The sequence below is a fragment of the Panthera tigris genome, chromosome D1 (genome assembly GCF_018350195.1).
Source record: "Panthera tigris isolate Pti1 chromosome D1, P.tigris_Pti1_mat1.1, whole genome shotgun sequence".
NCBI classification, from domain to species: domain Eukaryota; kingdom Metazoa; phylum Chordata; class Mammalia; order Carnivora; family Felidae; genus Panthera; species Panthera tigris.
The window spans coordinates 97,912,473-97,928,699 of NC_056669.1; the positions used below are offsets into that span (position 1 = coordinate 97,912,473).

Genomic DNA, 16,227 nt, shown 5'->3' on the forward strand with positions numbered 1-16,227 from the left:
AACATTGAGGTCCTATCTTCCATGCCCATGCATGTTCTGATACACTCATTAGAAGAACCTGACCTTGCTGCTCATAGGCCTCACTCAGCTCCCTGACATCAGTTTTTCCCCTTACATCTATTGTGTTGACTTACCCTTTTCTGGAACCTGGGATTTCTCAATCTTTCTTATTCAGTTGTATGTCAAAACCTTTATATTGTCATATTTTATCTGCATTTTTATGCATAGCGGGAGGGAGGACTAACAACATCATTTCAAGCCGCCTTGTTGGATGTTCGCCTGAGAGATTTTAAACTGACATCTATCATGGCACAGTGCATTAAACTCTTTGCCTACTTTACTCCAAGGCAAGGATATTCTGTGACAGAATCTTGGAAGTACAGCTAGAGCAGTCTTTCAGATGTTTGAAAATTTGTGTTTGAAATAGGCCCACAAGGAGATAGACCTAATTTTAGAAAATTTTACACTGGGCAAAAGCTAGTTAAATTCTCTGCCCTGTTATAGACCATTTGATGAGAATGGATTTTATTTGTTAATTAAAAATTTTTTTTGAAAACTATCTGATTAATAAAAAAATTATAAGAATTTTGCAGTGAATTCTCATGTACTTTTCACATACATTCACACATTGTTCACTCTTTGGCACATTGCTTTACTTATCATACAGTGTATATCTATGTGTCATAAACTGTATGATATAATAGTATATGACACCTTCCTTTTTTTTTTTTTTTTTTGGCTGGACCCTGAGAAAAGTTACTTGTATTTCTGAAGAACAAGAGGATTGACCAAAGTGTAATTGTATCAAAGCCAGGAAATTTAACATTGATGCAATACTGTTACCTAGTATATAGTCAGCATTCACATGTTACCAATTGTTTCAATATTGTTTGTTTGTTTGTTTGTTTGTTTATTTATTTATTAGATTTTATTTTTAAGGAATCTCTACACTCAAGCTCTACATTTGAACTTAAAATCCTGAGATCAAGAGTCACATGCTCTACCAAGTAAGCCAACCAGGTGCCTTTAATAGAAACTTTTTTAAAAGTCCATAATTGGGGCGCCTGGGTGGCTCAGTTGGTTAAGTGCTGACTTTGCTCAGGTCATGATCTCATGGGTTCATGAGTTCAAGCCCCACATCAGGCTCTGTGCTGACAGCTCAGAGCCTGGGACCTGCTTCGGATTGTGTGTGTGTGTGTCTCTCTCTCTCTAACCCTCCCTGGCTCATGCTGCCTCTCTCTGTCTCTCAAAAATAATAAACATTTAAAAAATTAAAAATAAAAAAATAAAAAAGTCCATAATCAAACATTGCATTTAGTTGTCAGACCTCTTTAATTGCCTTTAGTCTGAAACAGTTCTTGAGCCTTTTTTTTATTTTTGTCTTTCATAAGATTGACATTTTTGAAGCTACAAGCCCATTATTTTATAAAATGCCTAAGCTCATCTGATTGCTTCTTCATGCTTACATTCAGGTTACATAGTTTTAGCAGGAAAGCCACCTAGGTAATATGTCCTTCCTACTACATCACATCAAGAAAAATATAATGTCAACTTTTCAATTGTTGGTATGTTTCTTTGATCACTTTGTTAAGATTCTGACTGCCAGACTTCTCTGTAACTAACAAGTAATCTGTGGGAAGATTGTGTAAATATTCCATTTGCCAGCAAACTTTCACCCAGTGATTTTTATCATCCACTGGTGATATTTTGGGTCACTTATTCTATAATAGATGCAAATGGTGATTTTTGTAATTTTGTTATTTATTATACACTTATTACCTGACAATCTACTGTGAAGAAGTATTTAATCTTCACCCATTTCTTATACATCTGCCTTTGAAACCTTTGTTGAGGAAAATGTGAAAATACTTGCTGTAGAAAAAATGACTGGCAAGAAAAGATTGTCTTTGATCTTTCACTGTTAGCTGGAAAAGTAAATATAAAATTGTGAGTTTTAATTTCAGTGCTCCACAGATCTACATATTCTTGCATGTAAACATGAGTTTAATTTTTTAACATTTTATTATGTTTTTAAGTTTATTTATTTTGAGAGAGGGAGAGCAGGGGAGGAGGAGAGAGAGAATTCCAGGCAGGCTCCACACTGTTAACACAGAGCCCGATGCAGGGCTAGAACTCATGAACCCTGAGATCATGACCTGAGCCGAAATCAAGAGTTAGAGGCTTAACTGACTGAGTTACTCAGGCACCCCGAGAGAGAGAATCTTTTTTTTTTTTTTTTTAATATTTATTTATTTAATTATTTGTGAGAGAGAGAGAGCGTGAGTGGTGTTGGGGTACAGAAGGAGGGAGACACAGAATCCAAAGCAGGCTCCAGGCTCTGAGCTGTCAGCACAGAGCCTGACATGGGCGGGGCTTGAACTCATGAACCATGAGATAATGACTGAGCTGGAGTTGGATGGTTCACCAACTGAGCCACCCAGGTGCCCCCTGAGAGAGAGAATCTTAAGCAGGCTCCATGCTCAGCACAAAGCTCAATGTGGGGCTCCATTCCAGGACCCTGAAATCGACCTGAGCCGAAATCAAGTCAGTTGCTCAAACCAACTGAGCCACCCAGGTGCCCCAGTAATTTATTTTTTTAATTATAGGCAAAATATACTATTATCTCTCTCTCTTTTTTAGTTTATTTGAGAGAGAGCACATGCGCGTGTTCATGATCAGGGGAGAGGCAGAGAGAGAGATGGAGAGAGAATCCCAAGCAGGCTCTGCACTGTCAGTGTGGAGCCCCATGTGGGCTCAAACTCATGAACCTCAAGATCATGACTTGAACCGAAATCAGGAGTCGGATATTTGACTGAACCACCCCAGGCCACCCCCCCCCCCCAACCATTACTCTTTAGTAGTTTTTAAGGTTAGGGTGCCTGGGTGGCTCAGTCGGTTAAGCATCTGACTTTGGCTCAGGTCATGATCTCGCAGTTTGTGAGTTTGAGCCCCGCAATCAGGCTTCTTGCTGTCAGTACTGAGCCCGCCTCAGATCCTTTGTCCCCCTTTCTCTCTGCCCCTCCCCTGCTCATGCTCTCTCTCTCAAAAATGAATAAACATTTAAAAAATAGTTTTTGAGGTTACTATTTTGTAATTTATGTGAATAGAAATAAGTATTATATAAATATGAAAGCAATATTGTTAGTTTGTCAGGAGTCGTTACTCAAAACAACTGAATTTGGTTAATAATAGTTATCCTTAAAATAAATCAAGGAAGTGTTAACTGTTCAATATTAGATTAGTTCCATATATAAATTGCTTTTCAAAAAAAAGAACTAAAGTTATCAAGAGAATTAGAAGACAAGACACAGACTAGAAGAAAATATTTGCAAAAGACACATCTGATGAAAGACTTATTCAATATATACAAAGAATTCTTAAATCTCAACAATAAGAAAACAACCCCATTAAAAAAATGGACCAAAGACCTTAAGAGACCTCTCATCAAAGATACACAAATGGCAAAGAATTATATGAGAAGATACTTAGCATTGTATGTCATTCATGAAATGAGATATACATTCAAGGTTACCATATAGATTTATTACAGTATTACTGACTGTATTTCCTATTCTGTACTTTTCATCCCTGTGATTTATTTTATAACTGGAAGTTTGTATCTCTTAATCTCTTTTACCTGTTTCACCCATTCCCCTACCCAAAATTAAACATATGCTTACCATATAAAGAATTGAAAACTTGTCCCCAGCAGGACAAGGGTTCTTAGAAGCTTCTCTGGGGAAAATTCAGTGTCCTCAGAGGGCCAAACCTCTATATACTGACACTTGAGGTTTCTTTCAATTGAAAATATTGGGGGGGGGGGGCAGCTTGTTCCTGATGATCCTCTGTGAGCCCCACCAGTTAACCAACCTCACTCATATACCTGAGTTTCTGCTGTCTTTTTGGTGCTTCATGTTCAAGTGTGAATGGGACAGCCAAGGGATCACCAGTCATTTGATGAAAGCCTCCAACATGGCTGCCAGTGTTTTTCAAGCTAAGTGAAGAAGGGGGCTTCGGAGATGGGAGTGGGAGTGCCTCATATGGATCTGATCCTTGAAGTCCAGCATGCTTTTTTTTTTTTTAATTTTTTAATGTTTATTTAGTTTTGAGAGGGAGACAGAGACAGAGTGTGAACAGGGGAGAGGCAGAGAGAGAGGGAGACACAGAATCTGAAGAAGGCTCCAGGTTCTGAGCTGTCAGCACAGAGCCAGATGTGGGGCTTGAACTCACGGACCACGAGATTATGACCTGAGCCGAAGTCAGATGCTTAACTGACTGACCTACTCAGGCGCCCTGAGCATGCTTTTTTTTTTTTAATGTTTGTTTATTTTTGAGAGGCCGAGGGGCAGAGAGAATCAGGCTCTGCACTGTCAGCACAGAGCCCTGTTGAGGGCTCGAACTCACAAACCATGAGATCATGACTCAAGTCGAAAGCAAGAGTCAAACGCCTAGGTAACTGAGCCACCCAATCACCCTGAAGTCCAGCATGTTTTCTGATTCATGGTTTCAAAAAAATTAATGTCCGGTCCTCTAAAATTAGAGAGGAAGGGCAGTTCTGCCCTGAGTGGAGTTATGAAAGGAGGGTAGGGCTCAGAGTAGGGTCTGACTGCTTCTTCTGTGGGCTCTTAAGATAATCCTCCTGTTTTCAGCCCCATCTGCCATTCTACATTAAGAGAGTTCTGGTACCTCTCATTCCTTAACCTTTCTTGGGTTCTTTGGTTCAGATGAACTTGCTTTGTTTTGGATTTGCCCTGTGGCTGGCTTGGAATATCAGCTCTGCACTCCTCACTCATGTGTTTCTTCCGGTTTCCATCTTCCAGAACTGTGATGCTGTCATCTCCATGCCTGATATCTCCATGCCACATCTTCTGATCTGTGTGTATGCTTTTTAAGCACCCCCTCCCCCATTCTTTGTTGTTTTGTTTTAGGAGTGAGCAGAAGTAAACATAAGCATGGAAACCTTTATACTTAACCAGTCTGCTTACTTTTTTCCCCAGTGTTTTGTTGATAGCTTTCATTTGTTATTTCCTATAAAAGGAAATATTTATTTACAACCTTTATAGTTCTGTGTTTTTAACTAGAGATTGGGAAAATAGTTGAGATAAATGTTTATCTGCCTATTTTAAGTAGAACAGTTTTTTTAAAATTAAAATTAGCATTTGTTTGAAAGTAAAAGATCTAGAGAACCTGCCTATTAAGTGTGCTTTTCCCTTAGTTGATTATATATTTTGCACTGGAGCAGTGATAAAGAACCTTCTGTCTAGTATTTGGAGGTTGATGATTACCTACATCCATTACATAACAATGGGAGAATTAATTTAATGGCAAATTTTCTTTTGTTGCTGTTGTGTTGAAATACGAATAATATAAAATTTACCACCTTAACCATTTTTAAGTGTACAGTTCAGTGGTATTAAATAAATACATGAACATTGCTATGTAGCCATCCCCACTGTCCAACCCCATATCTCTTCATCTTGTAAAACTGAAACTCTATACTTGTTAAACACTAACTTCCTGTTCTCTCCTCCTCTCCAGCTCGTGACAACCGCTATTACACTTTCTGACCATGATTTTGACCACTCTAAGGGCCTCATAAAAATGCTATCCTACAGCATTTGTCCTTTTGTGACTGGCTTATTTCACTTAATGTCCTCAAAGTTCATCTATGTTGTAGCATGTGTCAGAATTTCCTTCCTTTTTTTTTTTTTTTAATGTTTATTTATTTTTGAGAGAGAGAGAGAGAGAGAGAGAGAGAGAACACAAGAGGGGGAGGGGCAGAGAGAGAGAGGGAGACACAGAATCTGAAGCAGGCTCCAGGCTCTAAGCTGTCATCACAGAGCCCGATGCAGGGCTCAAACCCATGGACTGTGAGATCATGATCTGAACCGAAGTTGGACACTCAACCAACTGAGCCGCCCAGGCACCCCAGAATTTCCTTCCTTTTTAAGGCTGAATAATATTCCATGGCATATATACACCACACATTCTGATTTATTATATTTTTGGTACTTGTTTAAAAACAATTTATTATGGTATAAGTCTCTACCTGTTCTAAACACTTTGGGAACCTCAAAGACTTATTTGTTGTTTTGAATTTCTATTAATGAAAATGATGTGCAGAGAATGTTGCTAAATTGAAATTGCTATTCAAGGCCCGGTAAATAATTTTTTGTTATTTCTTAAATGTTTCAAATCTTGAACAAAGGCCTTAACTGAGGTTATTTCTCAGGAAGGCAAAGCTGTAAGTGGTGAGTCTGGGGAAAATAGGTGTTGATTAAGCTTGATGGGAAGCAGTAATTGTTGGAGGATTATGATGTGTAAATATATTTTTGACCTAGTTAAGCCATTTTGTAAAAGATGACACTTGATAAATTTAATCAAATTTATGTTGGTGGGAACCACATAGAATTTTTTGTAAATATCCGAAATTATATACAGTAATTAGGTTATGTCCCTAGGGCGAAAAATTTAATAAAGAGGTAAGGAGCTCTAATTAACTTACATATTCAGCATATTATCAGGAAAGGGATAAGAAATTTAAAAGTCTGCAGCAGAGTTTGCAATGTAATTGAGAGATGAGGATGCTAATTGGTAAAATGGCCTTGACTTGAACTAAGTGATAACATAAAAGCCCTGCTTTGCCTCAGTCCTCTAGCAGCTGATGTACTGCCTTAAAACCCACCCTATCAGAGGGCCTCCACCCTTAACGTATTTTGGCAGTTGTAACTGTTGGTGACAATGACTAACTTGAGCCATGGTTGGCAGTGTCTTAAAAGAAAGTCGAATACATACATTGTCAAGTGAGAAGGTTCTCTTGGTTCTTGGTGGTCGAATTCCAACTTGCTTGTCCCTGAGGGAGAGAAAGATACATGGACCTCATACTGGGATGATACCAGTTAGCCATCCAACATGATTTTAATTTCGCAAAATTGTCTCCTTTTAGGAAAGGCAGTATGTTGATATCTTGATGCTTCTCTTTCCATCCACTTAGCAATTTTATTTTTCAAATAATTGGATTTGTGGTGTATAAGCAGTCTCTTGTAACTGAAGTTGTTCTCAAAACCTCGACTGAACTAACAAAATTAGTTTTCTGAGCATGTACATACAAGGACTAGACACTGGTTCTGGATCACCATTTATTTGGTAGTTTTAGCGACCGAGATCTTTCCTAAATGTGCCAGTAAGCCTCTGATCACCGTTTCAAAATCACTTCACCTGTTTTTCCTGCTGACTTTGCTTGGGGAATCTTGAAGGTCAGACTGAGGAGTTTGTCAAAATTTCTGGAGCATAGGAGCAATATAATGACATCATGCTTAGACTAGTCTTTTAGCAGTTTGCCTGAGGTTTACAGTGTAACCTAGAAGGTGTTGGGGAGGAAAACTTTTCCTATACACTCTTACATTTAGTACTTGGGGGCCTGCAACGTAAACTGACACAAGACTAATTAGCAACCATAGGGGTGCTCAGCGATGAATAACCCAGGTGGCTAGAATTTGGGACTTATATACCTAACTGAATAAGAGAAAGGTGCCTAGGAGAAGAGGTTTTATGGGAAGAGCAAAAAAGGTTTTTTCGAAAAAACAAATGAGTTTTTAGGAGAAGAAATGGGTGATAAGAAAGTTTGTGATGATATTTATGTAGGTAGGTGCAAATGGTCTTTCCCTTTTCTTCATGACCATGAAACTTCCCCCAGAGAGAGGATTTATGGTAGGTCTACTCCTGATCTCTCTCTTGGGAATAGATGCCAACCTGAAATGGGAATTTATGGCTGTCCTCATTTCTCTGAAGTTTCTGCTTTTAGTCAGATAAGGGAAGCCCGAGAAGGTTTCTTTCTACATCTGTTGAATCTCAAATGTCTTCAGCTAAAAATAAACTTTTTGCCAAAGTGGCTTATTTTGGGATGGCATATCCTGATCCTCTTCAAATGGAGAGTAACTAACCAAATGAGTCTATTCCAGATAAGAAATGAGACCTGGATTAAGGTGGTATCTTTGGAAATGAAAGAGTAGCAGATATAAAGGAGTTTGCAGAAACAAGAGCTTGAAGGATTTAGTAACTGGCTAGTATTAGTAAAGGGCAGAAAAAAGGACAGAATTCAATTGTAGGTCTCTTTTTAATGTTTGTTCCAAATTTCCCCTTTGTATTCCTTGGAACACTCAAGGGATTTTGCAAAAAGTAAGACGTAAGGTAGACTTTGTATTACATTCCTGTTGTAGCCTGTGAACTAACTGTGTGATAGACAAGGCCTGAGGGAACAACAAACTCTGATGCCTGTGAGATAGATAACTTTTTCCCCAGTCGAGATCTCACCCTTTAGGCTCAGTAACTAACTCTAGCTACATAATCCTTTTAGTGCTTACAGTGGTACAAAAAGTCACAAGAGTCATTGTGCTATTATGTTTGCATTGGTTGAAGTTCTGGTGGTGGGAACACAGTTCCCCACTTCAGTATAAAATAAGGGCAGTGCAATCCTCCAGGACTATTCTTATCTCAGATCTGTTGCTGGGTTGCTTCAGGGCTGTAAGCAGTTTAGCTCTTTAAAAGTTTTTTGTTTTTTAATTTTTACCATAACATTTGTTTGTGTTATTTTTAACCACGATTAGGAAGGTCTGAAGGTGGGTGGTATGTTTTAAACGCTGTCAGACATACAAATGGTAGTCTCCAAAAGGTAAGTCCCTTATAATTTGCATCACTTTAGGCTTTAACCTGTCCTTGTTCCCAGTGGACTCTCCTGTGGCTTCTGAGTCCGGGGATTGTTTCTTCTCAGGTATTTTATTTCTCCTTCATTGGTTTCTTCCCCCCACCCCACATAAATTTGCTCAGATAGCCCTGTGCTACAGAGAAAATCCTTTCAACAACACCTTGAGGTCTTTTTCTGTACAACTTCTCAGAAGCCAGTTGAATCACCACCACTCTAAGAACCAATCCTCTCAAAGGTTATTAGCAACATGCCGCCAAGTCCAGTGTCCTTTTTCTCACCTCAAGAATAAAGGAAATCAGAATGTGTCCCTCCAAAATATGTCTCTTCGATATAAAAATTATTTTGACAGATCAAAATTAAGGCAATTAAGCAGCAAATGGAGGAGAACCTTTCTTTACCTTCTGCTTTTCTGCCTAAAGGTGAGATATAAATTCTCCTTTTCCTGGAGGCAGACTCTTATCAGCTCAGAGAAGGTACCAGTGGAATCTGCCAACACCCCTTACTCCATTAGTTTCCTCCCATATATTTATACCTTCCTACAGTTTGCCGCCCTTGGAAGAACTGCTTTCCTTTGTCCCATCATTTCTCTAGAAATTTACCATTCTTTGTTGAAGATCCCATATAAGCAACAGTTCTAAGCCACCGTATTGAATTATTTTTCTGTTGAGGTTTCTATTGTGAGATGTGCACTGCAGGTGTTGATAAATTGTTTTTTTCCTCTTATTAATCTGTCTTTTTGTTAAAGAGGCCCAGCTGAAAACCTACGATGGGTAGAGGTAAAGTTTTGCCTCTTCCACAAGAGCTTTATATTATTTGGCCATCGCTTCAATTTTGAAACTTATTTCCTCTTGATTTCAGTAATAACAGCTCAGAAGTCTTTTTGCCTCCTATTTCTCCGATTAGTTCTTGCATTTCTCTTTATGGTTCTTTTATGCCAATATTTTCTGGTGGCCTTCGTTTTTTTTTTTTTTTTTTTTCTGTTATCTTCCATGGTAATTTTATGTACTGCTATAGTTTTTAAACTATTTCTTCTTTTTGGAGAATGTCTACTTCTTCTACTTCTCCCTTCCTACTTTAACCTCAGTCTTAGTCTTTTCATTAGTTACAAATTGGGCATTTTCAGATAGATCTTCTGGTGTTTCTAATTCAATCTATTATATAGTCTGAGCTGACTGGCTAAGACTAAAAATAATGATCCTCAACCCCAAACTTATACTACAAGAAAAATTAATTTATGATGGATCATGAATCGAAACATGAAATGTAAACAATAACATTTTTAGAAGAAAATGTAGAAGATTTTCATGAGTTTGAGATCAGCAAAATTTTTCAACAGAGCACAAAGGAGTGCTGAAAAGAGTTGAGAAATTGGACTTAAAAAGTTTAAGAACCTCTTTTAATCACTTTCAAAGACTCCATAAGAGGATACCACTCAGCAATAAAAAGGGATAAGCTATGAACATGGAACACAGCATGGGTAAACCTCCAAATAATTATGCTAAGTGAAAGAAGCCAAAGAGTACATACTGTATGGTCTAATTTGTATAAAACTCTAGAAAATACAGATAGGGATCTATAGTGATAGAAAGCGTGGCAGCGATTGCCTAGGGATGGGGCATTGAGGAGGGGCCGGAAGGAGGCATTACAAAGGAATATGAGGAAACTTAGGGATAGAGATGTTCACTATTTTGTGGTAGTGGTTTTACAGTTACAAATATATGTCAAAACCTACCATGTCTTACACTTCCAGATATTGTTTATTGCCAGTTATACCTCAGTAAGGCTGCTTTTAATGTAGAAATAAAGAAACGCCACAGATTAAGAACAGGTGAAGGCCATTTAATCAGAGCTTGTCATGGCAGGGGAGTTAGCCACCATCACTTGCACTGGCAGAGACTCACAGGCAGGTAGACCAGTGGAAAAAAGTGGAAAAAAGACAAAGCTTCAGGTGTGTCCTGATTTGGGGTTATTGGCATAGAACACTGTAGGCAGCCTAACCACAAGTTGGGGCTTGGTTAGGGATGTGGTCGGTTAGGGATGCATATTTGGCTTTCCTAAGTTGGAAGCAGGGACAGAAATTGGGGAAGCTGTCAGTTATTAACCAGGTATTGACTGGGGCTTTTTACAGGGGTTATTGTTCGGCTTCCTGGACTACTTGCTAGAGATAGTCTGCCTTCCTTGACTGGTTACTGTAGGTAGTAGGTTGGCTTCTTGCACTAGGTGGCGGAGATATTAGTTTGGCTTCCTTCCTGGGCTGGTTTCTGCAGGTTGTCAGTCAGAGCTCTATTTTTATATATGTAGTCTGGCCTTTGTCTGTTAGTATATTCAGATTCTCACGAAAAAGATGTCGTAAGAAAGGCAAACCACAAACTGGGAGAAGATATTTACAGTATATATTCAACAAAGTATTTATATCTACTATATATATTTTAGAAACTTCTACAATTCAGTAAGAAAAAGATAACCTAATTTTTTAAATAGGCAAAAGGCTTGAACTAGTACTTCATTAAAGAGGATTTCCAAATGGCTAGTAAACATGAAAAGGTGCTAGTAGGGAAAATTCAGTGGTCATTTAATCACTAATCATTTAATACAGATTAAATGAGATACTACCACACCCTTACCAGGATGGCTAAAATTAAAGAATTAGTAGTACCAAGTATTATCGTAGTATAGATGTGGAGCAGCTGGAACTCTCATACACTGCTGGTGAGAGTGTACCTTGGTACAGATTCTAGACAACTGTCGGTGTCTGTTTAAGTTTATGGGGGTGCCTGGATGGCTCAGTCGGTTGAATGACTTCAACTCAGGTAATCATCTCCAGTTCATGGGTTTGAGTCCCGCCTCAGGCCTGTTGCATGCAGGGCCTGCTTTATGCAGGCCTCTGTCCCCCACTCTCTCTGCCCCTCCCCGCTTGCATTCTCTTTCTGTCTCTCTCTCTCTCTCTCTCTCTCTCTCTCTCTCTCTCTCTCTCAAAGGTAAACATTAAAAAAAACACTAAATATGTATACTCTGTGACCCAACATTAACACTCCTGGGTTTCTATCTGATGGCAGTGAGTGTTTACATCCACCAAAAGACTTGTGTAAAAATCTTGCTAAAAACAGGAAACAACCCAAATGTTTATCAGCCTGGAATTTATAGTTTATGGTATATTCATGAAGTGGAGTGCAACATAGCAGTGAAAAAAGAATAAAGTGCTACATACAACGTTATAAACGAATCTCACAGGCATGATTTGAATAAAGGAAGCTACCCACAAAAGAGTTAATATTGTTTGATTCCATTTATATAAATGGAACAATTTGTCAAAATAGATAAGACTGATCTATGATGATAGAGGTAAGCATAATGGTTCCTTTTTGGTGAGTTTATTGACTGAGAGGACACAAAGGAGCCCTCTGGAGTATTGGAAATGTTCTATAACTTGATCTGACTTGTGGTTATATGCATGTATGTATACAAAATTATGTATTATGTGTTGAAATAGAAATGAAAACAAAATATTTTTTGAGCTGTATACCCAAGATTTGCGCATTTCACTACATGTAAGTTATACCTCATCTTTATTTTTATATTTTTTTGTAATTTCAAGTTTTTATTTAAATTCCAGTTAGTTAACATAGAATGTAATATAGCTTCAGGAGTAACTTCCAGTGCTCATCACTACAAACGCCCTCCTTAATCCCCGTCACCCATTTAACCCATCTCCCCACCCAGCTCCCACCATCAACCCTAAGTTTGTTCTCCATAGTTAAGAGTCTGTTTTATGGCTTGTCTCTTTCTTTTTTTGCCCCTATGTTCATCTGTTTCATTTCTTAAATTCCACATATTAGTGAAATCATATGATGTTTGTCCTTCTCTGATTTATTTCACTTAACATAAAACACTGTAGCTCCATCTATGTCGTTGCAAATGTCAAGATTCAGCCTTTTTTATGTCTGAGTAATATTCCACTGCATGTATATACCACATCTTCTTTATCCATTCATCAGTCGATGGACATCCATAGTTTGGCTATTGTTGATAATACAACTATAAATATGGGGATTCATGTATCCCTTTGAATCAGTATTTTTGTGTCCTTTGGGTAAATACCCAGTAGTGCAATTGCTGGATCATAGGGTAGTTCTATTTTTAACTTTTGAGGAACCTCCATACTGTTTTCCAGAGTGTCTACACCAGTTTGCATTCCCACCAACAGCGTAAGAGGTTTTCCCCTTCTCTGCATTCTCACCAACATCTCTTATTTCCTGTTGTTAATTTTAGTCAGTCTGACAGGTGTGAGGTGGTATCTTGTCATTGTTTTGATTTGTATTTCCCTGATAAGTGAGGTTGGGCATTTTCTTTTTTTTTTTTTTTAATTTTTTTTAACGTTTATTTATCTTTGAGACAGGGAGAGACAGAGAATGAATGGGGGAGGGTCAGAGAGAGGGAGACACAGAATCCGAAACAGGCTCCAGGCTCTGAGGGTCAGCACAGAGCCCGACGCGGGGCTTGAACTCACGGACCGAGAGATCATGACCTGAGCCGAAGTCGGCCGCTTAACCGACTGAGCTACCCAGGCGCCCCAAGGTTGGGCATTTTCTCGTGTGTCTGTTAACCATCTGCATGTCTTCTTTGGAAAAATGTCTATTCATGTCTTCTGCCCATTTCTTCACTGGATTATTTGTTTTTGGGGTGTTGAATTTGATCAGTTGTTTATAGATTTTGAATACTAACCCTTTGTCAGATATATCATTTGCAAATATCTTCTCCCATTCCGAAGGTTCCCTTTTAGTTTTGTTGAGTGTTTCCTTTGCTGTGTAGAAGCTTTTTATCTTGATGAAGTCCCAGTAGTGCATGTTTGCTTTTGTTTCCCTTGCCTTTACTGATGTGTCTAGTGAGAAATTGCTCTGGCCAGAGTCCAAGAGGTTACTTCCTGTATTCTCCTCTAGGATTTTGATAGTTTCCTGTCTCACATGTAGGTCTTTCATCCATTTTGAATTTAATTTTGTGTACGGTATTATACCTCAATTTAAAATTTTTCCTGTTTCACCTCTCTTCTTTTGTTTATATTTTTCCTTGAAACTAGCTCTCCTTCTGGCTTCCTTGCTTATTGTTAACTGAAACCAGTTAAATTTTTTGTAGTCAGTCCTTAAATCCTGCCGGCTCTTCCTTTAAAGTATCTCCATCCATACTATTTGAAACCATGTCTGTAGTAGAGTTTTAGCCATGACCACAAGCCTTCATTATTACCAGGGAATTAACGGTTTCCCTGCTTTTCATACTCAAACCTTTTCTGCAACATGGCAGCAAAGCTATCTTTCTAAAGCACCATTCAGAGGATGCTAGCACCCTCACTATGTTAATTCCTTCCCTCCTAAGTCTTGAGGAGGCTACCATTTCTGGTGTACTAGGTGCACATCAGGCTCTAGCATTGCATTCAGGATTCTCATGATCTGGCCCCAGCCAGCCACACTGCTTCCCTATCCATACACAATTCTTTGGAAAACTGGAATACTTAATCGTCCCAAATCCATTTTGTTCTCTGTCGCTGATATTCTTCGTTCAAGTTCTTCTCTCCCTAAATGCTTTTTTTCCTCATGCCAGCCCCATCTCAAACAATTTCAGCCTGAGGGGGCTATGGTGTGCCCCATGAAATCCAAGAACCCCATGAAATTATATCCAAACATTTCTATATATGTGCATTTTTATGGAGAAAGGCTTGTTTTCAGATTATCAAAAGGGGTCCATAAACCCCCAAAAGTTCAACTGATTTAGTGGCTCTTTGAAGGAATATAAATGATCTCATTTTGTTTTAACAAAGTTTTTATCTTGTTAAAATTTAGTCCTCTGGGCGTCTGGGTGACTCAGTGGGTTAAGTGTACAACTCTTGATTTCAGCTCAGGTCATGATCTCTCAGTTCATAAGATCAAGCCCCTCGTCAGGCTCTGTGCTGACAGTATGGAGCCTGCTTGGGGTTCTCTCTCTCCCTCTCTCTCTCTCTCTCTCTCTCTCTCTCAGCACCCCCCCCAAAATAAACATTAAAAAAAAATTTTTTTTTTAATGTTTGTTTATTATTGAGAGACCAAGAGAGACAGAGCACACTCATGGGAAGGGCAGAGAGATGAGGAGACATAGAATCTGAAGCAGCTCCAGGCTCTGAGCTGTCAGCACAGAGCCTGACGTGGGGCTCGAACTGACAAGCCACAGCGCATGACCTGAGCTGAAGTCAGACGCCAACTGACTGAGCCACCCAGGAGCCCCAAACATTTTTTAATATTAAAAAAAAAAAATGCAAAAAAACAGTCTTCATGGGGCATCTGGGTGGCTCAGTCAGTTGAACATCTGACTCTTGATTTCAGCCCAGCTCATGATCCCAGGGTCATGGGATTGAGCTCCGTGTTGGATTCCACACTGAGCATGGAACCTGCTTAAAATTCTCTCTCTCCCTTCCTTTTTCCCTCCCTCCTTCTCTCTCTTTTTCTCTCTTCCTCTCCCCACCCCTCTCCCCTCCTCTCTCTCTCTAAAATTAAAAATATATTTAATAAATTAAATAAACATCTTCAGTATGCTAGGTAGTAGAACTTTTTTTAATCAATAAGTTATATTTCAAGCTTAAAGTTTCAGATGCAGGTAAAATGGCTTGTCTTGTTCATTGTTTAGGTCTCTAGATTTATTTCTTTGTGTGGAATTTATTTTCCTCACAAGATAGTATCTTAATACTTTTTACTTTGGTATCTTAGGGGGAGATTTTTTTTTCCCCTCCCACATGATTGTTTGCACAGCTAGACAATACCATCTCTGTATGCTTTGAATTTAAAAGATATTAGTCACATTTTTCAACACTTTTTTTTTCTGTTTTAGATTCCTATAGGCAATGGAAACTGATCTCAATTCCCAGGACAGAAAGGACCTGGACAAGTTTATTAAATTTTTTGCCCTCAAGGTAATATGTCTATTCTCTTGAACTCAGAACTGTTAGAAATAACTTCCGTGCTTCTCCCTTTTTGGAAATATAGAATAACAGCTTGCAGCTTGCCCATTTTAAGGGATACTTCTGTCTGTTGTAAACCAAACTGTGAAGTTTGGGGGCGGTACTGGGGGTGTAACTAAAAAGTAACTTCCAATTTTCCACAGCTACTTGTTCAAAAAAAAATTTTTTTTTGTAAGGCTGTTTGCAGAAATGTCAAACTATTATGCCAGGTTATTGGCACAGTATGTTCCCTTGGGTTGGGAACAAAGACTGTGGACTGGAATGGACATCATTTTGGGCATCTTTCCCAAACCGTCAACTAACTCTGAAATGTCCAACTTCCATTTATTATTTCCTTCTGGATAAATGAGGAATTAAAACTGAATTTTGAGTGCTTTAGAAGTTATATTTTCCTAAATCTAAAAATCATTTCCACCTTTATCGCTTTTTCTCACGATTACCATGTAAAAAAACAATCCATGCTGTAGATTCTGGTTGTAAAATTAGTTGGGAGACTTTTGCCATATGGGCCAAATGATATGAATAATTGTGGAATCCTTGGTTT

General features: G+C 38.6%; 1 protein-coding gene across 11 annotated transcripts in view; it reads left to right on the top strand.

The window, feature by feature from the left end:
- The window catches only part of ATG13 (autophagy related 13), a 50,650-nt gene that overhangs the window by 11,140 nt on the left and 23,283 nt on the right, over nucleotides 1-16,227 (top strand). For all 11 annotated transcript variants that reach the window (XM_042959377.1, XM_007082119.3, XM_007082117.3 and 8 more), the window contains exon 2: nucleotides 15,554-15,635. In XM_042959377.1, coding sequence (XP_042815311.1) covers nucleotides 15,567-15,635 — 69 coding nt within the window. In that variant the 5' untranslated portion in view covers nucleotides 15,554-15,566. The remainder of the gene's footprint in view (nucleotides 1-15,553; nucleotides 15,636-16,227) is intronic.